General features: G+C 44.3%; 1 protein-coding gene across 1 annotated transcript in view; it reads left to right on the top strand.

The window, feature by feature from the left end:
- LOC141100141 (uncharacterized) overlaps positions 1–26,002 on the top strand; it is a 110,284-nt gene that overhangs the window by 34,821 nt on the left and 49,461 nt on the right. Inside the window, exon 5 of the mRNA XM_073588405.1 lies at positions 4,052–5,419. Coding sequence (XP_073444506.1) covers positions 4,052–5,419 — 1,368 coding nt within the window. The remainder of the gene's footprint in view (positions 1–4,051; positions 5,420–26,002) is intronic.

The raw sequence follows: 26,002 nt of genomic DNA on the forward strand, positions 1-26,002 counted from the left end.
AGCTAGTATGAAATAAAGTTGGACCCAAACTTCACCTCCAGAACTGCCCACAAGTGGCCCAACTCAATGCTATCAAAAGCCTCGGCAGCGTCTAGTGAGAGCCCCGCTCTAGTCCCAATATCTGCAGAACTCGGCTGTAAATTTAAAAACAAATGTCAGATTAATTGCTGTTGGTTTATTGGGTATGAAAATAGTTTGGTCTTCGAGAATCGCCTCTTTTATTACTTCTGCCGATATATTAGCCAAGGTCTTGGCCATGAGTCTTGTGTCAATATGTAATAGGGAAATTGGTCTATACGATTCTGGTCTTTCCCTGGCTTCAATAACACTATGATCGCTTGTTTCATAGAGCTTGATAAATAGCCTATAGTGGTGATTTCTGCATGAAACTTAAAAGAAATCAGCAGGGAGACCATCTCAGCCTGGTGTTTTTTCTTTGTGAATTGTTTGGAGAGCTTTCTCCAATTCCTCTATGGTTCTTTTCTTTTTCTAAGCTACCCCTTGCACCTGGTGAGATCTGACGAGGACAACCCTCCAACAAGTATTGAGCTTTTCCCGACTGCTGACCATGAGACCTATGTGAATATAGGGAGTTATAGTACCTATATAACTCCTGCATAATTAGAGTGTCACTATTCTGCACCTCTCCAGATTCAGAAATTCGCCTACTTATATGTAATGGATCAATTTGCTCCCTAACTATGGTTGCCAACAAATGGCCAGTGCTCTCTTCCTCTACAAAATATTTTTTTGAAAAAAAATTGTCGGGTACATCAAATGATCATGTGATGATTGCTGACACTGTTCAAAACTGTTTTAATTAATTTCAGATGGTGAAATGACATGTATACCCTCCACGTCCTCTACTTTTTGTTGCAGTTCTTGTTGTTTTCCCTCAACATAGTCTTTCTTTGGGCCCCGTCACACATAGCGATCTCGCTAGCGAGATTGCTGCTGAGTCACTAGTTTTGTGACGCAGCAGCGATCTCACCAGCGAGATCGCTGTGTGTGACAGCGATCAGCGACCGGCCCCCCTGCCGGTATCGCTGATCGTTGATGGAAAACCCTGGACATTTTTGGGGTCGCTGGTCTCCCGCTGGCCAGCACGCATCGCTGCGTGTGACAGGCGGGAGACCAGCGACCAGCAGCTGGTAACTAAGGTATACATTGGGTTTCTAAGGGGGCGCGCTGTGCCTGGAAACCCGATGTGTACCTTTGTTACCAGCTCGCTGATGCAGGGAGCTGGTAACGAAGGTACACATCGGGTTTCTAAGTGACGCACGCCCCTTAGAAACGCGATGTGTACCTTAGTTACCAGCTCCCTGCATCAGCGAGCTGGTAACTAAAGTGCTCGGCATTGCTGGTGAAGCTGTCTGTTTGACAGCTCACCAGCGATCACATAGCGACCCACCAGCTATCCTGACACGTTGATATCGTTGTCAGGATCGCTGGTGAGTCGCTATGTGTGATGGGGCCCTTGGACTTATCACCAAACAATGAAGTAGGGGTCGCTGATATTGGAATCTTATTATGAAGCTTATCCCAATAAGGGTGTAAACAGAGATGATGATGAAGTTGATATAATACACAATGCCATATATTGTACATAATGCCACAAAATTTCTCTCAGAACCTATTTTTACAAGAAAAATTAATATTTTTGTAAACCATAACACGAACGCCTCTGGCATGTGTCGAATATACAGAATGGTAAACTTTCCAATCCACGTCAGTGTAGCCAATGAACTCTCTCTAACCATATGAGTCTGATATGCATATTACTGCTGGTTGAAATTGACAGCCAATTAAATATTGCACACCTCTTGTTGCATCTCCCATACCACTAACATTCCAGTCTATTATGCCAACATGTTGTGCCATATTAAGTTCAATGCTAATATATTAACAGAATAAGCTATATTGTTGAAATAGAGAATTATTGACCCACAGTGCCACATAATTTTCCTTATTCTAATAAACACCTATCATAACTGTAGCAAACAAAGACATTCTCCTGCTTATGAGAAGATAAGGGTAAGGCTGGGGTCACACTTTTGAGAAACTCGCACGAGTCTCGCGTCCGGCACTCGGGACAGGAGCGCTCAGCTGCAAAGAAAGACATGCAGCCACACTCCAGTCTCGAGTGCAGTCGGCAGTACCGGGTATTGAGACACGAAACTCGTTTGAGTGTGACCCTGGCCTTAACAACCCTATAAAACAGTGTATAAATCTAGAACTATAAGCACTTTCGCTATCCGCAAATGAATTGTATCCCAATCACTGAAAGGGTTTATAAGTACTTGTTATGTTACATTTGCAACAATCATAATCCCTTCTTTGTTGGATTCAGCATGTAGCATATATTCTGGCATTATTCAAAATGTCAACGTTTTGTTTCGCTGAGATCTTTCATTGGCATCCATCCATGTCAGTGCATCCACTGGGGAGTCAAAGAACTGCCTTTCCCAATGTGACTACACGCAGTTTTGCGGGGAACACGTATATGATTGTTAGCTCATGTAGTCGGTTTTTGATATGTAGAAATTTTGCCTGCTTTTTTTTTTTTTTGCACTTATGCTGAAAAGTAAGGAGAAGTGGAGACTTTTATTACTATCCACCATTAGGGACTGATTATCTTTAGCTTTTCGTGGTATGTCTTTGTCCCTAAAATGAAGCAATTTAATGAGGATAGGTCTAGGTGGGGAACCTTTTGGCCCTGGACAACTGGCAACCCTGCAAGCCCTTTTCAATGGAAAAGAACGGTGTCAAAGTTTATTTGCCAAACGTAGAAATAAGCCAGGATTAAAAAAAAAAAAAAAAGCCACACAATCTTGGCTCTCTGCTTTGTCTCGTACTCCCACCAAGGGTAGATTACTGCGGTGAGGCCTATTTTCTATAAATAGGATAAAGGCTGATCTCTTGTCTGATGGGACTCGTGTCTTCTTTCAGACTTCTAAGGTATCAAGCGTTTTGTTATTAGTGGTAACTGCAGACAACATTTGAGTAGGTTCTTGTGACACCAGTAGCATTTGGGATTGAAATAGTTAAAGGGAACCTGTCACCAGGAATAACGCTGACAATCTGCAGGTTAACCGCATTGTGATGCTGTCCTGTGCCTGCATGCAGCCGAATGCATTGGGGAGATAATGATCATTATTCCCCCACTCCCTGGCAGTATTCAGTCATCAGCGGCTGCGCCGGCGCTGCTTCAGTCACCACTCTGTGTATACACTAGCTCTACATTGAGGCCGGCTGTCAGTCAGGGCTGGGGGCATGGAGTGGATACAGCGGTCTCTCTATATAGTTAGAGTGGTGACAGAACCGGCGCCGTCCCCGCCGCTATGAATGAATACAGAATGCTGGTAGGGAGAATAAAGATAACTTTCTCCCTGCTGCGTGCAATCACCGGGCAGCATCATATAACGCTATCAACCTGAAGGCTAACCACGTTATTCCTGGTGACAGGTTCCCTTTAATGCATGTGCGTCTTGTAGCAATTGGCTTGTAAGCAATGGTCAGTGATTCTGATTCTTCTGGTTGTGGCCTGGATATCATCCTCTGCTGTCAGGTTTTCAGAGAGTGGGGCGTTGACAGTTTTATAGTCATCATCAGGTCTGGATGGCTGGTTAGATAAAAAGTGGGCAAACCACTATTTTTACAGTAAAATTTAATTTTCCTTCTCTGGTGTGGGGTGTTACCGTAATGGAAAGGCCTCCTTCACGGGTCTGTTCTTTTACCACCTTTGCACTCGTTATGATTGGCTGCTTATTCAGGTGTTCTCGGTGTCCAGATGAACAGGATAGAGGGAGACAGGTCAGCTCTTTAGAGTTGATCCTCAAGCTGAATCCACAGGATAATGAAGAATGGATGTGTGGGAGCTCAGCACTGTGCAGCTATACTCCATGCCTTTCAGGCAGCGCTCCCTCGTCCATCAGTTTCTAGGCCACAGATTTTCCACTTGTATGTCTGAATCATGAACTACCCTGATATTTACATTATATAAAGATTGACATTATGGACAATATTTATTTTAGTTTTGTTTTTTTCACAGGATCCCCAGAAGATTTCCAAACCAACCATGTTCCCGATGAGGTTAAGAGAGAATCTGGGACATGTAAAGGCATTGATGTAGAGAATAATGCACTAATGTGTCCATTGACACAAGATACAAATGGCCTCAATGAGGTTGGTAAAACATCTTCTGAAAGAGAAACTCTCGTGGACATTGATTCCTGTGCACCTACAAAGCTCATGCACAACCATGGGGCCTTTCATATTAAAGAAGAACTTGTTCCTCCCACCAGTCAGGCACAGAATTTACCCAACCGTGTTAAAAAAGAATCCAATTTACGTAAAGTTAGGAATCTCAAAGACTCTAAAATGTGTACAGCTGCCGGTCATACCCTACAGTATTACGACTCTCGTATTAAGATGGAGTCAGGTTTATTTCAGGAAGAAAATGCCACAGGTACAGAAATGTCTACTATAGCTCACGCATACCAGTATCCATCTGCTCATATTAAGCAGGAATCTGTTGCATGTCATGAAGTTAACTCCACAGACAATGAGACCTATACACAGATAGATTATTTGGTACCTTATACTGATGAGTGTAGTGGAGAAGATAGCAATTCAGCAAGAGCAGATGGGAATGCCATAGATACAGTGAACGAAAACAATGGAACATGCTATAACAAGTCATACGCAATATCTGGACAATCAAAAAACACCCGAGAGAAAAGATACAAATGCTCGGACTGTCAAAAATGTTTTTCAAGAAATGCTGATTTGCTGAAACATCAAAGGGCTCATACAGAGGAACAGCCAATAATATGTTCTGACTGTGGAAAAACCTTTGCCAAGAATTCTATGTATATAAGGCACCAAAGGATTCACACAGGGGAGAAACCATTCTCTTGTTCGGAGTGTGGAAAAGGTTTCTCTGTCAGTGCCCATCTCATCACTCACCAGAGAATTCACACAGGGGAGAAGCCTTTCGGGTGTTCTGACTGTGGGAGGTCCTTTAACCAGAAGGCGTCACTCATCAAGCATCGTAGGACTCATACAGGAGAAAAACCATTTGTTTGTGCCGATTGTGGAAAATGTTTCACAAGCAGCACAAACCTTACACTGCATCAACGTGTTCACACAGGGGAAAAACCGTATTCTTGCTCTGTGTGTGGCAAATGTTTTAGAAGTAGCCCCAATCTTATTTCTCACCAGAGAATTCACACTGGGGAGAAACCATATTCCTGTTCGGAATGTGGCAAATTTTTCACCAATAGCTCTGTACTGGTTAGACATCAGAGGACACACACAGGAGAGAAGCCATTTTTATGTTGTGAGTGTGGGAAGTGTTTTACCCGTAACTCGCAACTTATAAAACATCAAATGATTCATGCTGGAAAGAGACCCTATTCCATTACCGAATCAAACCTACATTAAAGAAAGGTAGACTTGCTTACGTGCAAAAAAAATGTCTATAGGGTTTACACATTGTTTACGTATAGTTTAGACAGTATTAACCTGTATAGAAATATGGGAGATGACGTTGGTCTTAGTCACTCCTCTTCTGTAAGTACATTAAAGTAAATTTGCAAATGCAATCTGCTGTTTTTAGTTTTTTTTACCACATTCAGTATTTTTAGGCCAGTTTCATGCTAATGTGAGACACAGACTGTACTAGCATCAGAAGACCTGCCCCAACCAGACATGGTCTTTAACTGCCTTATAGGTATATATTAAGCAGGTAGCGAAACAAAACTTTTTTAAATTCAGTTTTTGATCACTCTTTGTACAGTTAAGGTAATGGCATACATTACAAAAATTCTTAACTTTTTCTCCCAAACTCTATGCTAAAAGAACTTTCAAGCACTTAGAGTAGCGGTTTCAAACTTCAGGAGTAGCAAATACCCCTGTGTGAGCTTCTTTGATCCCCTTTTTCACACTGAGTTGGAGAATTTGTGAACAGTGTGTGAGCATGGGGGGAGGATGAGAGCAGGCGAGGAGTTTGAACATTTGCTAAACCTGCAGTTCAAAACAGCTACTCTAAAGGCAAGAACAAGGCAGTTGAAACAGCCCTTTCAGCATGGAGTTTGGGAGAAAAGGAAAATAAAATAAGGTAATGGGGTATATTGTAAAAATTCATTACTTTACAAAGACTGATCAATAAATTAATATAAAGGTTCAGTTACTTTTTAACTACCTCATATGTACAAAAAAATAAGTTTACATTTTATCGCAAGAAACCTGTGTGGGCCTGTCTGCAGCGTAAGACCTTTTATACACCTTCCAACAAACATGTGTGTGGACTCCTAGCCATGGTAAATTGGCGAGTCTCTGGCCACGGTCACATCACTTCCAGCGTATGGATGCCTTAAGAGACGCGGGCGAATCAGAGCTCCGACGCATGCGTAGCAGCGGTGGACATATTTTAACAGTTAAGTGTGGTCAACATTGGTAAGTAGAAGGGTAAAGAAAAAAAACGAGAAAAGAACATGGAATGTGTGAAAGTGGACATTGTAAATGGTCTGGGAACAAATAAATTGTGTATGTAAAATGGAAGCTCAGTACAATTGGTGACAATAAGGAATGAAGGGTAAAACAGAATATGAATACAAAACTACTGAATAATAAAAAGATAAGTAGCAAAACATTTAAAAATAAGTGTATAATCTATATGCAAAATTCTACCAAATAATTGGTGAGTCTTCAAAACAGAAACCAACTTGAGTAAAATATTACCGGACTGTTCTCTATTAATCGCTAGGAGAAGTAAAAACTCTAAGAATATCCTAGTTAGAAGCCACTATGTGACTAATCCCCTGAATCCATTTAATGCTGGTAGATAGCGGTGGGTCTGCTATCCTTGTGGTTCATGTGTGGCGTGTAACAACATTGTACGTGCAACTACATTCACATCAATCAATAACCGAAACTGCGACTATCCCTCTTATGTGGGATATTGTGCCACATATACCTGCAAATTGATTTATGTTGGACTTGCATCACATGAATTTCAGGTCTGTGCCAGGAGCATGTTGGGGATATCAGGGTGGCATGGGACATTGACGACATTACAATCCTCAAAACCATTCCTTGACATTTCAAACTGTGCCACAACTGCAATCTTGATGACCTAAAAATATGAGGTATTGATAAGGGTACACCCTGGCATCAGGGGAGGAGACTATAAATGCGTTTTGGTACAGTTTCAGTATCTCTGGATGGTCTCTCTGGATACAATGGCCCCCTCTGGCTTAAATAAGAAGCTTACGTTTTAAATTTTTTTTTTTTTTTTTTTTTTTTTTTTTTTAATTTTCTCCATTTTAATTGTGTCGTTTTATCATTACAATGTAGTAATGATTCGCTGATTGATCCATGACTGAGAAATTACCTCTTCCTCCCCATCTAGCTGTTAAACACCAGACGATATTTCCATATAGTGGGCCTGTCTTCATTTTAGCCTGTGGATTATAAAGTAGTTGGCTGCGAGGTGTAATTCTAGCATGATTGTAACCTTTTCTAATGTTTCTTTTGCTGTATCCATGTACATGGAAACTATTCCTGAGACTGACATGCCAAGATCTCATCTGTTGAACATATAATTTTCATCCTTAGTAATTGTAGTAAGGACAGCCCATATTGTAGAGGATGCATGTGCAGATGTCACAGGTAACAAAGGATTTACTAATGTTTCTTTCTGGAAAAAGGGAGTTTGGTTGAAGCCATCTGACTGTGCTTCTATTTTTATATCTAAAAAATCAGTTTTGTCTATCATGTTTGTACGTAACTTTGGTATTGCGACAATTCTGATTCAGTTCACAGGTGAAATCTTGAAGTTCAGGCTCAGAACCCAGCCAAATGGACACATGAGTGTATCTGTACCAGAACTGCGCTGCCAGCGACAACCCTCCCTTTGCGCACAAAGATGTGTATATCGCGCCTATTACAGTGCCATGCTTCTGAAGAAAAAAATATCTATCATTAAAGGAAAAAAATTGAGTTAACATATAAGAAACTGTAAAGTAACAAAATAAAAAGAACATTGAACAGTCTAAATTACTCATGCTAATAAAGAACTCAACAGCTTCCACTCTTTCACTGTGTTTTAATGCAGGAATACAAAGACTGTCTGCAGTAGCCAACAGCATATCCGGATCCAAGCACAGACCATCAATTCAACTTAGCACGCCTGTAGTATCCCTGACGTAGGAGGGCAATACTTCAAGCAAAGGTTACAAATAGTGTTTGATAAATTTGCCAACGTGGTCTCAAAGCCCTCCTATGCCAGAGACAGTAAGACATCCTGGTGGTTCCAAAGGGTTGTTAAGAAAATGCCTGATTTCAAGAGTTCACTGTAGAAGACAGTGAGCGGGTTATGTGGCTGATTTCAAAGCTGTATTAACTCCTTTTTCGTAGTTCATGACTGGCCAGGTCACCATATCCTATATTCATATGATCTTTGAGGGTCGGGCTTAGGACCTCAGGAATTGGTTCCATGAATGTGGATACAGCAATAGGAACATTAAAAAAGGTTACAATCGCACTACAATTATACCTCACAACTACTTTCTAATCTACAGGCTAAATTGAAGAAGATTCATTTCCGCTTTTAATGACCAGTGGGCTTCTATACGCCAAATTCTGCAAAAGCATTAGACAGTCCTCAAAGCACAACCCATCTTGAGTAAAATATTACAGTGCCTTGCGAAAGTATTCGGCCCCCTGGAACTTTCCAACCTTTTCCCAGATATTATGCTTCAAACATAAAGATACCAAATGTAAATTTTTGATTAAGAGTCAACAACAAGTGGAACACAATTTTGAAGTTGAATGAAATTTATTGGTTATTTTAAATTTTTGTGGAAATTCAAAAACTGAAAAGTGGGGTGTGCAATATTATTCGGCCCCTTTAACTTAATACTTTGTTGCGCCACCTTTTGCTGCGATTACAACTGCAAGTCGCTTGGAGTATGTCTTTATCAGTTTTGTACATCGAGAGACTGAAATTCTTGCCCATTCTTCCTTGGCAAACAGCTCGAGCTCAGTGAGGTTTGATGGAGATCGGATTCAGGTCTGGACTTTGACTTGACCATTCTAACACCTGGATATGTTTATTTGTGAACCATTCCATTGTAGATTTTGCTTTATGTTTGGGATCATTGTCTTGTTGGAAGACAAATTGCTGTCCCAGTCTCAGGTCTTTTGCAGACTCCAACAGGTTTTCTTCAAGAATGGTCCTGTATTTGGCTCCATCCATCTTCCCATCAATGTTAACTATCTTCCCTGTCCCTGCTGAAGAAAAGCATGCCCAAACCATGATGCTGCCTCCACCATGCTTGACAGTGAGGATTGTGTGTTCAGGGTGATGAGCTGTTGCCTTTACGCCAAACAGTTTGATTTTGGTTTCATCTGACCAGAGCACCTTCTTCCATGTTTGGTGTGTCTCCCAGATGGCTTGTTGCAAACTTTAAATGACACTTTTTATGGATATCTTTGAGAAATGGCTTTCTTCTTGCCACTCTTCCATAAAGGCCAAATTTGTGCAGTGTTTCACTGATTGTTGTGCTATAGACAGACTGTCCCACCTCAGCTGTAGACCTCTGCAGTTTATCCAGCGTGATCATGGGCCTATTGGCTGCATCTTTGATCAGTCTTCTCCTTGTTTGAGATGAAAGTTTAGAGGGACGGCCGGTTCTTGGTAGATTTGCAGTGGTATGATGCTCCTTCCATTTCAATATGATCACTTGCACAGTGCTCCTTGGGATGTTTAAAGTTTTGGAAATCATTTTGTATCCAAATCCGGCTTTAAACTTCTCCACAACAGTATCATGGACCTGCGTGTTGTGTTCCTTGGTCTTCATGATGCGCTGTGCTTCAAACAGAACCCTGAGACTATCACAGAGCAGGTGCATTTATACGGAGACTTGATTACACACAGGTGGTTTATATTTATCATCATTAGTCATTTAGGACAACATTGGATCATTCAGAGATCCACAATGAACTTCTGGAGTGAGTGTGCTGCACTGAAAGTAAAGGGGCCGAATAATATTGTACGCCCCACTTTTCAGTTTTTGCATTTCCACAAAAAATTAAAATAACCAATAAATTTCGTTCACTTTCACAATTGTGTACCACTTGTTGATTCTTCACCAAAAATTTACATTTGGTATCTTTGTATGAAGCATGACATGTGGGAAAAGGTTGAAAAGTTCCAGGGGGCTGAATACTTTAGCAAGGCACTGTATCTGTCTTCTATTAATGCCTAGGAGAGATAAAAACTTGAAGGATGTCCTAGTTGGAAACCACTACGTGACTAATCCCTGGTAGACAGAGGTCTGACTGCTATCCTTTCGGTACATGTGTGGCATTTTCCATTGTAATGGTTAGCACACGTGAACTTTTTACCCCGATTCAGAATGGTGATAGGAATATTATGTGAACACTGTTCTACTTTAGTGGCATCTTGTGGCCATAGTACATTACTATCCATTACTGTTTCTGAGATTAGAGATTTATTTTACATCTTTATAATGACCGTATATTGATAGTTTCAGCTACCCTTAGTCAATAGGTATATGCACGTCTTTGTCCTTGGTGATGTCTTTTCTTGTGTCCTCACTACTGACCTACTAATTTTATTTTGTAACTGTATATATTGTCTGTTGATTGTCATATACATATCTTTTGATATTTCTCCCTCACCCATGACAGCACCACGGAGAGAGAGGGTCCGCCCATCAAGGACAGGAACCTACAGACAAAAGAGCGGCACCTCTCCTCCGCCCCCAGTTGGGTTCCTGTCCTTGACGGGTGAACCACGGCAGCAGGAGCGCAGCACTTACCGGAAAGGTGAAGATCCGGGAGTGTCCCGTCCGCGGTCAGACAGTGGGGAGGCCCCTGTCGCGGCGGGGTCGGTTGCCGAAGCCGCCACCGCTGCAGCTGAGGGGCTGTCCAGGGTGAGCGGGCGGGGAGGACCGGGCCGCCGCTCCGGGAGGAGTAGGGGCCGGAGGACGCCGGTACAGGGGCAGCGCCGGGTACAGAGGTGTACCAAGATGGCGCTGCCCCGGAAGTAGAAGGAGGAACTTCCGGGTCCCCGCGGTCGGCACATGCGCAGTGCGCACTCCCCGGGGGAGGCAGCGGTGCAGGCCGGGAAATCAGGTGACGCCAGGGCGGCTTATTCAAATTTGAAACGCTGAAGCAGCCTCGGGGCTGGAAGCGTTCAGGCGTGATGGATAGCGACCAGCATGAGGAGCTACAGCAGCCTAAGCAGCAGCAGCAACATAGGCAGCATCACCAGCACCGCCAAAAGGATAAAGACGGACGGGGGAGCCGGTCCAGTAGTCACTCCACGCAGCATTCAACTGCAAGGAGCAAGTCAACTGCAAGGAGCAAGTCACCTGCCGTGGATCGCCCAGTGAGGGATTTGGATCCACTTCCAGAACCGGTACCTGCAACCGCGCATGGGGGGTAAGTGGATCTTCGTGAATGTTCCCCATTGTAATAGACTTCTTTCCCTTATCAGGGAAAGAAGAGAGAAAAAACCAAGAACAGGGAATGCCCCACCTGTAGGAAACCATTACCAACGCCCTGGGAGAAAAAATTGTGTGACTCCTGTATACAGGAGGTCCTCGGCGGTGAAACCCCGGATCATGCCGCAGACCTAAGGGCGGTAATCCGCGCAGAAATTCAGAGTGCCCTTTCATCCAAGAAACGGGAAAGGAAAGGAAGGAAGGGGGACGTGGTAATAGAGTCCCAATCAGAGAGCTTATCGTCAGGGGAAGTCACCTCCCATACTGTAAATACCGACTCGTCATCCTCCGAAGAGGAGACGGAAGGTCGTCATTGTTTCCCCCTGGACGAAGTGGATGCCTTAGTAAAGGCGGTAAGATCCACTATGGGGGTGAAGGACCCCCGGACTGATAGATCAGTCCAGGACATTATGTTCGGAGGACTGGGTCAAAAGAAACGGAGGGTATTTCCGTTAAATAAGAACGTCCAAGGCCTCATAGATAAAGAATGGGAAAAACCGGATAGGAAAAACTCTACGGTTCCTTCCATCAAAAGAAAGTACCCATTTGATGAGGAGGCATCCACATCGTGGGATAAGGCCCCCAAACTAGACGTGGCGGTAGCCAAAGCTTCAAGAAGGTTTGCACTCCCCTTTGAAGATATGGGTACCCTGAAAGATCCGTTAGATAAAAAAGCGGATACCCTACTTAAGGGCACCTGGGAATCAGCAGGGGGAAACATCAGGCCGGCGGTAGCGGCAACCTGTACCTCCAGAGCTCTTATGGTATGGATAGACCAATTGGAGAGACAGATAAGGGAAGGGGTTCCCATAGATAAAATCCTGGAATCCATGCCAATGATAAGAGGGGCGGCAGCCTTCCTGGCCGACTCTTCGGCTGATTCGATAAGATTGTCATCCAAAATGGCAGCCTTGTCGAATGCAGCTAGAAGAGCTTTATGGTTAAAATGTTGGCCTGGGGATCTCCAGACAAAAATGAAGTTATGCGCCATTCCCTGTGAAGGGAAATTCCTCTTCGGGGAAACTTTGGATGACATCCTCGAAAAGGCAGGCGACAAAAAGAAAGGCTTCCCAAACCTAGGACCAGTGAGCGCCACGGGCTTTAAACTGTCCTTTCGGAACAAAAAGTTCTTTCAGAGGAGACCCCCGAGAGACCAAAAATGGGAAGACAGAAGAAGGGACAGGGGGTTCATCTTCGGTAACTCGTCCCGGGATAAAAAACCCGCCAAGTGACTGTGGGCCCAGGGTGGGGGGGAGACTTAAGTTTTTTCCTCCCAGCCTGGGAGAAAATATCCAACAATCCCTGGCTGATAAATCTTATAAGATCAGGATTAAGGATAAGCTTTTATTCTCTCCCGCCGCAAAAATATATAATTACCCCGATAAGGTCGTCAAAAAACGAACAAAACACCCTCGAAAAGGAGGTCCTGAGTATGTTGGACAAAAAAGTCCTACAGGAGGTTCCCCCACAGGAGAGAGGCAGGGGGTTCTACTCGCCTCTCTTCCTAGTAACCAAACCAGACGGCACCTTCTGCACCATCATAAATTTAAAAAGACTGAATTGCTATGTCAAGAACGAAAAATTCAAGATGGAATCGATCAAATCGACCATCAAAATTCTCTTTCCGCAATGCTTTATGGTGGTCTTAGACCTCAGCGATGCCTACTACCATGTCCCAATTCACAAAGAATCCAGGCAATACCTCAGGCTAGCAGTCTCGATAGCAGGAGAAATAAGAGAATTCCAATACATGGCCCTGCCATTTGGGATCTCAGTGGCTCCACGGGTTTTTACGAAATTGGTGGCAGAGATGATGGCTCACATAAGAGAACACGATGTTCTGATAGTGCCATATTTGGACGACTTTTTAATAGCGAGCAACTCAGGCCAGAAATGCACAGAACAGAGGGACAGAGTGATAAGCACTCTAAAAAACCTCGGGTGGCTTCTGAACCTGAAAAAGTCAAGGCTGGAACCAAGGAGAGTCCAGGAGTTCCTAGGCCTGACACTGGATTCAAACATCCAAGTGTGTTACTTGCCAGATCACAAAAGGGACAGAATCATTCATATGGTACAAAAAGCGAGGCAAAACCCTTCTATGACACTAAGACGAGCAATGTCCCTGTTAGGGTCCCTCTCCCTCTCTGCATGCTTGCCGGCGGTCCAGTGGGCACAAATACACATGAGGGATCTGCAGTGGGATGTCCTGACCAACCAGCGGGCTTTAGGAGACCACTTGGAACATCATATTACGCTAGATTCAAAAACTATTCATTCCCTAGCCTGGTGGGAGGACAAAAACAACTTGTCCAAAGGGATTCCCTGGGAGGCCAAGATCACACATGTAATTACCACCGACGCCAGTCCGGTGGGATGGGGAGCACACATGGGCATCCGTGTGGCTCAAGGGGGATGGAGAGGTCAAGAACTAAAAGCCTCCTCTAATCAAAAAGAACTGCTAGCAGTAAATTATGCCTTGAGTCACTTTTTGCCAGCATTAAAGAGCCATCATGTCCGGATATTCTCGGACAACCGAGTAACAGTGGCCTATATAAACCACCAGGGGGGAACCAGGTCCAGAACGCTAATGGAGGCATCCTCCGAGATATTCAGGTTAGCCGAGGAAAACTTACTGTCCCTATCGGCACTGCACATACGGGGAGTAGAGAACGAGACAGCAGACTTTCTGAGCCGTACCCAACTACATCAAGGGGAGTGGGCTCTAAATCAGTCCGTTTTTCAGAAGATTGTGGAAATGTGGGGAACCCCAGACATAGACTTATTTGCAGACCACAAAAACAAAAAAGTGGAAGCATTCTGTTCTCTAAATCCCAAAGGGAATCCTCGGACCCTGGACGCATTTATGCTCCCATGGACACGGGGACTACTGTATGCCTTCCCACCGACCATTCTCCTCCCGGCGGTGATAAGGAAAGTCAGGGAAGAGGGGGCTCGGGTAATACTTATAGCCCCTTTCTGGCCAAAAAGAACATGGTTTTCATGGCTCAGAATAATGTCAGTAACCGACCCCTGGGTTCTACCAGATCTCCCCGACCTCCTATCGCAGGGTCCTGTGCTACACCCCCAAGCAGTGAACCTCCATTTAACAGCATGGAATTTGAAAGGTCACTGCTGAGGGGGAAAGGATTTTCAGAAAATCTAATTTCCACGTTGCAAAAAAAGTAGAAAACCAATTACAACCAAAGCCTATGGTAGAACCTGGAGAAAATTCCTATCCAGTTCGGGGGCAAAGGTTCAGGATGGAATAAAAATGGATAAAATCCTGTAATTCCTCCAAAGGGGGTTAGAACAGGGACTAGCGACTAACACACTGAGGGTACAGGTAGCGGCCCTAGGCGCCCTCTATAATCAGGAGGTGGCGAGCGACCCTTGGGTATCACGGTTTATGAGGGCCGCAGCCAGGTCTAGACCAATAGCTACCCAGAAAGTACCATCATGGGATCTGAACTTAGTGTTGTCAGCCCTAACAGAACCCCCATTCGAGCCTATCCAGTCAGCTCCACTAAAGACCCTATCATTAAAAACGATACTGCTAGTGGCCCTAACATCTGCTCGCAGAGTGAGTGACATTCAAGCCTTATCGGCAATACCCCCATTCATTAAAATTATGGAGGATAGAATTATATTGAAACCTGACCCTGCATATTTGCCCAAGGTAGCAACACACTTCCATAGATCACAGGAGGTAGTCCTTCCTTCCTTCTGCCCAAACCCTACGAATAGAGGAGAGGAGAAATTTCACACATTAGAAATGAAGAGGTGCTTAGTGCACTACCTAGAGGCCACCAAGGGATGTAGGAAGGAAGGATCTCTCTTTGTGTTTCCAGGGACCTCGAAAGGGGCTCGGGGCGTCCAAAAGTACCCTGGCGAGATGGATAAGGGATGTGATTGCCCTGGCATACTCATGCAGCGGGAATACCATCCCGGAGGGTCTAAAAGCCCACTCTATGAGAGCAATGGCGACCTCATGGGCAGAAAGATCAGAGGTATCAATAGAGCAGATCTGTAAGGCGGCCACCTGGTCAACACCTTCTACCTTTTTCAAACACTATCGCCTAGATCTAGCCTCTGCGTCTGACCTGACCTTCGGGAGAAGGGTCCTTCAGGCGGTGGTCCCTCCCTAAGCTACCAATCTCTGAAATTCTCTCCGTGGTGCTGTCATGGGTGAGGGAGAATAGCTTAGTTACTCACTGATAACGGTGTTTCTCGGAACCCATGACAGCACCCGCTTAATTCCCCCCCTTTTTTTCACGTGTGCGGTGAGCACGATTTAATGTGTGTAGAGTGTGTTCTTAGACACGAGGCTTCTCTATAAGTATACAAATTATAATGTTATGTATATACTTTTGTTGTTAATTAACCGGGAGACCCTCTGATGCTCTGTAACCAACTGGGGGCGGAGGAGAGGTGCCGCTCTTTTGTCTGTAGGTTCCTGTCCTTGATGGGCGGACCCCCTTTCTCCGTGGTGCTGTCATGGGTTCCGAGAAACACCGTTATCGGTGAGTAACTAAGCTATTCTAATAAAATTGATTTTTCTTTACAATGGCTGATGTTTATCACTCCATTATATTGTAAGATACAGTATATGGTCTGTGAAGAAGACTGGATTTGCACCATCCTGTGACATTTTACCCACTATAGACATCATTTTTCTTGCTCATAGACAACTAACATTTATACCAAATTTAATAAAAGCTGTGTACCTTTTAGGAAATTTGCAGCATTTCAACCCACCAAGCTTTTGGTTCTTGACTGGCATACGAAGTACTAGTCTTGATATATATTTTTTTTCCTCTGGTACCTTTAAATTCTTTTTAGTGAAATCTCATCAATTACTATAGATTTTTATGTAGTGAAACTAGATAGCAGAATTTTGACTACATAATAGGTGCCTAGAGAGTCAGTCTATAGCAGTAAGATACCTGTAGACCCTTCCCCTATTTAGTAATACCGCGTCTTGTCTTGGAACCACTATAGCAGCCAGAGAATGTAGCTATAGTACGCTCACTAAAACTAACTTTGGCCTGATTCACACTATTTGTAAGGACCTACAAAAAGTAACTGGTCAGATTTTTTATCCTATTACTAATTTTGTTGTATAAATACTTGTGAGGCCTTATTCTGGTTTTCACATTCCGTTTTGATGCTTAAAGAGGTTGTCCAATCCTGAAATCCAATTTCTATTTTTTTAAGCTAATCTGTGCTGTATTGTGATTTACAACAACCCTATACATTCTATTTATTTTCTTCCTTTCGTTCCTCCTGAATTTCACTTAATTCCCTGCATTCTTTGTTTACCTGCAGCTCTACCAAACTTGCTGTGGAGACACAGGGGGTCAGCGTGTGCTCTGGTCTGCTAGTTGAAACTGCATGGACCAGGGATAGTACCATCAAACACCCGCTCTCCTTTTAATGTGGGTGTAATGCTACTCAGACAACACAGGGTGAAGGCAAACAGTGTGGCAGTCTTTTATTGAACCACAAAACATGCATAACACATAGAACAGTCCCAGCAAAATACCCAAGATGATGCACATTAAAGGGTCTCACGCTTCCGCTAACTTGTTGGGATAAGAGCAGCTGTGACTTCAGATCTTCCAGGGCCAACTGCACCACTTGTGGCACGCACACAGAGAGGTGGTAATGACAAGCATAGGAAGATGACAGTCCATTGAGGTACAAAACCAGTTGACCGGAGAGTCACAAAATGGCTTGTCCAAACATCTCCATGGAGCCAGACGACCGGTGAGTCCCATTCCTGGCCCCCACAAATGTATCATGGGGCTGAAATGACCAGGATTTGGATCCACTGACTACCCCAAACGTATCCATGGATTCGCAATGGTCAGTGTAGCAGATCTATATTCTTCCAGCTGGGACAGTGGTCCCCTAAGCTGGGTATCCTGTAGAATGTCAAATCTGTGTTCCTCGTGATGGAGCTATGATGTCTTGGCTGCTGTCCTGTAGAGAGTGTCTGGTTCTTTTGATGTCTTGGCTTAATATCCATCTCATGTTACAGAAGCAGATAACTTCTTTTTATAGTTAACTGTCTTTCACCCAGTATTTACAGGTAAAGGGGAATAATGGTGATAAGACCAAGTTGCATTGTTTGATTTATATAATATATTTGCATAGTTTTTCCTCCTCTGTTTTGAAAGTTTACAAACTAGCTGGCCTGCACAATCTGTATGGGGATGAGGGGACAATGCATACCCAGCTTATACTCCAGTCAATAGTTTTCCCATTTTTTTTGTGGTAAAATTGGGTGCCTTGGCTTATACTTGATTATATACGGTATATGATGTCCTTGTCAAACAAAGAATAACCTTTCATATCATAAATGGCAGTCAAGTGGCAGTGCAATTAACACCACAAAACATTCGTATACTTCATAGTCACATTTCTATGGACAGGGACTAATATAGGGTCTAGCTATCTATCATAGCCTGATCATTTGTGTACTTAGCTTAAGGGCATCTTTTTCTGACGTGTTTCCCCTCTCTATTGGCCATTCAGGGATTTCCTTCAATCAGGACAAGAAAAAGAGACCATAAGCGGTACTTCAATGAGGTAACGGCTCACAAGCCTAGGCAGTATGCCCCCTACGTACAATATGAGTCCCCTATATACAGTATAAGTTCACAATCAGCCCCCTACATACAGTATGAGTCCCCACATGGATACCTAGATACATTGAGCCCCCACATAGCTCCCTATATACAGTATGAGCTCAGTCTATATTCAGTACGAGCCTGGACAAAGCCCCATAATACAGTATGAGCCAACACACAACCACCTATGTAGAGTATAAGTCTACACAGATCCCTAAATACAGTATTAGCCCCCACATAGCTACCTAGATACAGTATGAGCACCACACAACTCGTATACAGTATCAGCCCACCATAGCTCCCTATATACAGTATGAGCTCCCATAGTCTATATTCAGTATGAGCCCGCACATAACCTTGTACATAAGGTATGAGCCCACACACAGCCTTCTACATAGTGTGAGTCTACACATAGCCCCTACATACAGTATTATCCCACAGTTACCTAGATACAGTATGAGCCCCCACATAACTCTGTATACAGTATGAGCTCCCATAGTCTCCTATGTACATTGAGCCCTCACATAGCTCCCTATTTACAGAATGAGCCAGCCCCCATATACAGTTGTGGCCAAAAGTATTGACACCCCTTTCTTTGGTATTATCTTCATTTAATTTGTCTTAAATGAAAAAATACAAAAGAGAATAAAGCAAAACATTGATCATTTCACACAAAACTCCAAAAATGGGCCAGATAAAAGTATTGGCACCCTCAGCCCAATACTTGGTTGCACAACCTTTAGCCAAAATAACTACGACCAACCGCTTCCGGTAACAATCAATGAGTTTCTTACAATGCTCTGCTGGAATTTTAGACCATTCTTCTTTGGCAAACTGCTCCAGGTCCCTGATATTTGAAGGGTGCCTTCTCCAAACTGCCGTTTTTAGATCTCTCCACAGGTGTTCTATGGGATTCAGGTCTGGACTCATTGCTGGCCACCTTAGAAGTCTCCAGTGCTTTCTCTCAAACCATTTTCTAGTGCTTTTTGAAGTGTATTTTGGGTCATTGTCCTGCTGGAAGACCCATGACCTCTGAGGGAGACCCAGCTTTCTCACACTGGGCCCTACATTATGCTGCAAAATTTGTTGGTAGTCTTCTGACTTCATAATGCCATGCACACGGTCAAGCAGTCCAGTGCCAGAGGCAACAAAGCAACCCCAAAACATCAGGGAACCTCCGCCATGTTTGTAGGGACCGTGTTCTTTTCTTTGCCTCTTTTTTTTCTCCTGTAAACTCTATGTTGATGCCTTTGCCCAAAAAGCTCTACTTTTGTCTCATCCGACCAGAGAACATTCTTCCAAAACGGTTTAGGCTTTTTCAGGTAAGTTTTGGCAAATTCCAGCCAGGCTTTTTTGTGTCTCGGGGTAAGAAGTGGGGTCTTCCTGGGTCTCCTACCATACAGTCCCTTTTCATTCAGACGCCGACGGATAGTACGGGATGACACTGTTGTACCCACGGCCTGCAGGGCAGCTTGAACTTGTTTGGATGTTAGTGGAGGTTCTTTATCCAACATCCGCACAATCTTGCATTGAAATCTCTTGTCAATTTTTCTTTTCTATCCACATCTAGGGAGGTTAGCCACAGTGCCATGGGCTTTAAACTTCTTGATGACACTGCGCACGGTAGACACAGGAACATTCAGGTCTTTGGAGATGGACTTGTAGCCTTGAGATTGCTAATGCTTCCTCACAATTTGGTTTCTCAAGTCCTCAGACAGTTCTTTGGTCTTCTTTCTTTTCTCCATGCTCAATGTGGTACACACAAGGACACAGGACAGAGGTTGAGTCAACTTTAATCCATGTCAACTGGCTGCAAGTGTGATTTAGTTATTGCCAACAACTGTTAGGTGCCACAGGTAAGTTACAGGTGCTGTTAATTACACAAATTAGAGAAGCATCACATGATTTTTCGAACAGTGCCAATACTTTTGTCCACCCTCTTTTTTATGTTTGGTGTGGAATTATTGTTGAATCTATTTTTATTGAAAACAAAGACGAAAATAACATACAAGATATCAAACTGTACACCCTTCTGTACAAGATCACATAGTCAGCCTCATATATGATCTTAACTTTTTCTGAAACAGAGGCGCATTATGTCCCGTCAGGATGAGTATTGGTCTAAGGTTCATATACACCACCATGTACAAGGATTGATTCAAGTAATTGGTATTATACAAACATTCATTATATTATATTCAAAAGATCAAGCTGGAAGGATGACCTTCATCCTCAAGTGTCATCTGGTACAGTGGTAGAATGTAATGATCAAATGATAGAGACATTAATTATAAACAGTCATAGTAACATCGTTACAGGTTTCAACCTAGGTGTACTCTAGAAGAAGAGTGAGGATAGAAGAATTTCCCCAAACCCAAAAGGGTAGGGACAGAAGGAGGGGGGGGGGGGAAGCGGACACCGGAGTTCCGCACCGACCTCTATGAAGCCTCCTCAACCAATTGAGATAAACCGGTAGTTTCCATGAACATGATCCAAGGCTGCCATACATGAATCAAACGGGTGTTGTCCCCTTCCATTTCAGCCATCAGTTCCTCCATACGGAAGATGCCCATTCTGCCATAGTCGGCGGAGCCGTCATGCGCCAATGGCGTGGGATCACCATCTGTGCCGCGGTGATACAGAACCGAAGAAGACTCCGTTTCTGAGCAGATATGGGTCCCGGAAGAATCGAAAGGATGGTAATCTGTGGGGAGGGGGGAACGTAATCCCCAGAAATTTTGTAATAAGCTGAGAACACCCTCTTCCAGAAGGGTCGTATAGCAGAACATTGCCACCATATATGGAACAAAGTTCCCCTCTCCGTTCCACACCGCCAACAGGCATCCACTGATGGGAAAATAGATCAGTCTGACGGGATAAGTACCATCTGGACAGAATCTTGACATTTTTCTCTTGTGCGCCCCCCAGCCGGGGATATTTTGTGTGTAAAAAGGTACGCTTTGTCAAGATCCTCTGCAGAGAACTCACATTCCATCTCCTCTTCCCATGACCGAATGTAGCTCGGGATCATATCCGTATCACCAGTATGGAATTCTTTATATAAAAGGGAGATCAAATGAGAGGGAGGGTCCTGTTGCTGAAGTAAATCTTCCAACCGTGTCAAGGAAAGGCAAGAAGTGTGATCAACTACATGTCCCCGGACAAACGACCTCAGTTGGTTATATCCCAACCAGGAAAGTGCCCTGGTGGGAAACTGTTCCTGTAAAGTTTCCAAGGATGGGATGTGCCCTCCCACTATCACCTGTCCCAAGCGGAGGTCAGTACTAATATGCCAGCCCAAAAATTGGTCCCTATGTCGACCAGGAGGGAAGTCTGGATTTCCAAAAATTGGAGCCAACGGGTTCAGGGCGCTGATCAATTTATTTTTATTTTTTAAACGATTCCAGAGATGTAATATTTCAAGCGCCAAGAAGCCCGTGGACCCCCCAGGGTCGTCTGCGGCAAAGTCATAGCGCCGGATCCATGGAAGGTGCTGCAGAGGAATGTTAAAGGATGTCTGTTCCAGCTGTACCCATTGCTTGGAACGGTGGCCAAATTGCCAGTCGAATAGACGTGTAAGCATAGAGGCCCTATGGTAAAGTTCCAGGTCGGAGGCCCGCTCCGCCTCTGGACTTCGGGGCAGTCAGGATGGTATATTTCAGACGAGGCATAGAGGTCTTCCAAATAAAACGGGTCAATGCAGATCTAATGGTCTGGAAGAACACCTTCGGCGGTACAATCGGGACCGCCTGGAACAAGTATAAAAACCTGGGAAGGATGTCCATCTTAAATGAGTTCATTCTACCAAACCACGAGATGTTCTTTTGTCCGTATTCTCTCAAACGCTTCAGAGTCGACTCTAGGAGGGGTAAATAGTTTAGTTTATAAAGGTCAGTCATGTCGGTGGGAATTTGAACACCCAAATATTGGATAGCTACAGACCTCCAATGAAAGGGGAAATTCCCCATGGTCCTCATAAGTTCTGCCTGTCTCAAGGAAATGTTAAGGGCTTCAGTTTTTTGAATATTAATTTTAAAATTACTGACTGCACCATATTTTTGAAAGTCGGCCATCAACGACGGGAGAGCAATGTGCGGCTGGGATACGTACAGCAAGAGGTCATCAGCATAAAGAGAGACCTTATAACGGACGCGGTCTACCCATAGCCTGTGCACACTGGGGTTCTTTCTAATCGCCACTGCCAAATGTTCCATAACTATCGTGTATAAAAGGGGCGATAAAGGGCAGCCCTGACGTGTGCCATTCCCAATGGCTATAGAGTCTGACACTGCACCATTGATTCTAACTCTCGCAGAAGGGCCAGAATACAAGGCCGCAATCTTATGTAAGAAACGGTTACCCAGGCCTATCTGTCGTAAGGCCGAGAACATGAAACCCCAGTGTACACGGTCAAAGGCCTTCTCCGCATAAATCGACAGCAAAGCCAGTGGTTTATGCTTTAATTTAGCGTGTGCTGTCAAGATGAGGGTTTTGCCTATACCGTCTCTCGCCTCTCTCCCTCGCACAAACCTCACCTGACCCGAATGAACAACTAAAGGTAAAAGGGGTGCCAATCGGTTAGCCAAAATTTTCGTGTAGAGTTTTGCGTCGATGTTAATAAGGGATATTGGTCGGTAGTTGGTTACCACTGTAGAGTCTTTCCCTGGCTTCGGTATTACTGTAATAAAAGCCTCTAAGGATTGTGGGGCAAACGGGGAGTCGCCTGCAATGGAATTAAAGACCGATGTCATAATGGGTTTAAGCTGCTCTCGGAACATCTTGTAAAAATGAGGGGTGAATCCGTCCCGTCCCGGACTCTTACCTGCCGGGGTGTTCTGAATGACTTCGTCAACCTCTTCAGTCGTAAAGTCAGTTTCCAGTGGTGTCGTAAAGTCAGTTTCCAGTGGTGTCGTTAAGTCAGCGGCCAGTGTCGGGAGGGCGGTATCATGTATGTAGGATTCTATTTGTGGTTGGGGGTCTAGAGGTGGTTGGGGGGGGCTGTCTCTGTCAATATTGTACAATGTATGGTAATAACGTCGCATTATATCAAGGATTTCTGCTGGGTTCGACGTTGTCTGTCCACGATGTTTCTGGAGAGATGGTATGTATGTGGTCTGGCAGCGTGGGTGTAGAAATCTGGCTAACAGGCGTCCGCATTTGTTAGCTTGGCCGTATAGTATACTTTTAAAACGATTTCTATGGTGACGGGATTTCTCATTTAACAGAGATTTCAAATCATCTCTACATTTGATCAGGTCAAACTGTATCCCTGTCCCTAAACCTGACTTGTGCATCGTCTCTAGGGTTAGTATTTTTTCAGTGAGGTCCATAATTTCCCTATTTTTCATCTGTTTCAGACGGGAACCATGTTTAATAAGTAACCCTCTAAGGACGCATTTAAGGGCTTCCCATTTAATCGGCACAGCGGTGTTGTCGTGTGCGTGGTCTTGCAAGAATGCTGCTATGGTAGTCTTAACGTCAGTCACACAAATAGGGTCTTTTAGAAGATTATCATTCAATCTCCACGTCCACTGACGTGTTACTGATTCAGGAAGATTAATATACAGAAAGACTGGTGCATGATCCGACCAAAGGAAACTGCCAATGGAGGGTTTTGGGTCCCAAGCCAACGCGCAATGGCTCAGTAGAAAGAAATCTATTCTACCGTATGAGTTATGTGGCGTGGAGACGAATGTATAATCCTTCCCATTGGGATTAAGGAGCCTCCAGACGTCAGTAAGATGTAGGTCATGGAGATCCCTTTTCAAAGAGGACAGCTGACGAAGAGAAAGGTAGGACTTTGCCGCTATGGAGTCTATTGTTGGGTTAAGAGTCAGGTTAAAGTCCCCTCCAAGTATAACAACCCCTTCGGCGAAATCTGCCACTGTCTTCAAGAAAGACTTGGCGGCTTGAATTTGGTCCCGACTGGGGGTGTACCAACCCGCTATAGTGTAGGTTGTTGAAAAAATCTGGATTTTCAAGATCACGTATCTACCTTCAGTATCAATTAGCGTGTCCAGTATGGTGTGTTGGAGAGATTTATGGAGTGATATAGACACTCCACGGGACCGAGAGTCCGGGTTGGCGCTATGGAACCAAGTCGTGTAGTAGCAGTCAGGTATGTTAGGGACATGGCCAACTTTAAAATGGGTCTCTTGTAAGATCAATACAGTTACTCTTTTCTTGTGCATGCCATATAAAATATGTGACCGTTTCCGCGGTATGTTAAAGCCCCTAACGTTCAGAGAGCCCAATGTAATCTTTTGCATGGCAGTCTTACCAGGCATTATGATCCTAGTTTGGATTCAAGGAGGTCAGGCTTCGTTCAAAAGGATGGATCGGCTTCGGAATCCAGTACCCGCTGTGGAGAGGGGTGAAAGAATCTAGTAGGGTAGAAAAGATGTAAACTAGACGGTAGACAGAAAAGTAGAAAAAAAAGGAAAACTAGGGATAGAAGTGAGACGTAACAATACAAGTGTGAATAAGTACGCACCAACAAATAACATGAATCCTAGTGGAGGTATTTTTAATTGCTGGGCACCACCAAGGCGAGACAGCACCTACGGGTGGGTAAGTGTACGACAGAAAGAGATGGAGACGCCGTCTCCTCCGGTCACCAACCTCGTAATCCTATAACAAATGTATACCCCTATGGCAGAGAATTAACAGATAAAAAATATATATATGAACATGGTTAGCAAACACGTAGGCTGTCAACATATTCCACATATTATATAGCACCAGCACGGCTAACGAAGTTAAAGATACCATAACATTTAAACCTGGGGCGGCATAGACTTCCAGGAATCAACTCCTCTTTTGAAGTATGGCACAACAGGGTAATGAGCAATTAAAGACAAATAAGAGCGGTTAGTATGGAATATCAATTTTCCAAGAGAATATGGATGGGGAAAGGGAGGGGAACAATGGGAGGGAGGGGGAGGAAAGGGGGGGGAAGGAAGAGAAAAAGGGGAATCAACTGATGATGAAAACTGATTTGACCTTCAGTTCTGTGTTGCCAGTGAAGGTGGTCCCCAATCCCCGTCCCCACACCCGACTATATGAGAACCAACCACAAGTCAAAAAGCTGAGTAATCAGGCGATATCTCCATCTCCTGGGTGTAGACGCTCATGTCTATTGAGCCCTCTTCCGGGTCGCCGCTGCCTCCGATGGGCCTGATCCCTGTGAGGATCATCCATTCTGTAAAATGATGGTAAAGATGGCCAGTCAGGTATGCCCACCTCAGGTATATCTAGGGCGGCCGAAAATGCTGAGATTCCACTAGGGTGACTCAAACGATGCACTCTTCCCCCACTCTGAACCCGGAGGCAAAACGGAAACCCCCAGGTATAGGGAAGGTCATGTTGTCTCAACATATCCAGTAAAGGACAAAGAGCTCTGCGCCTCTGTAAAGACCATCTGGACAGGTCTGGTAAAAGCTGTATGCGGGTATCCAAATGGTCTATGGATCTTGCCTTCCTGGCTGCCCCCATTACCGCATCCTTAAGTTGGTATTTATGTACCCGGCATATCACATCTCTCGGTGGATCCTGGTCGCTGGGGCACTGGCCCAGAGCCCTATGGGCACGATCTAACTCCAAAGGAGTATCATGGGGTCTGTCCAATACCGAATTAAAGATGCCCCTTAAGGTGGAATCCATCTCCTGGGGGGGGGCACGGATTCTGGTAATCCCCATATTCTTATATTGTTCCTGCGTCCCCTATTTTCAGAATCATCTAGCATCTCTGCTAGGGTCTGTAGCTGTCTAGCTTGAGCGGCCATAGCTGCCTCCTGAGCCTCTACCCTTCCAGCCAGGGAAGCCAAAAGCTGG

This window comes from Dendrobates tinctorius, unplaced genomic scaffold, assembly GCF_039654945.1.
Source record: "Dendrobates tinctorius isolate UK_male_01 unplaced genomic scaffold, ASM3965494v1 ptg000103l, whole genome shotgun sequence".
Taxonomy (NCBI): domain Eukaryota; kingdom Metazoa; phylum Chordata; class Amphibia; order Anura; family Dendrobatidae; genus Dendrobates; species Dendrobates tinctorius.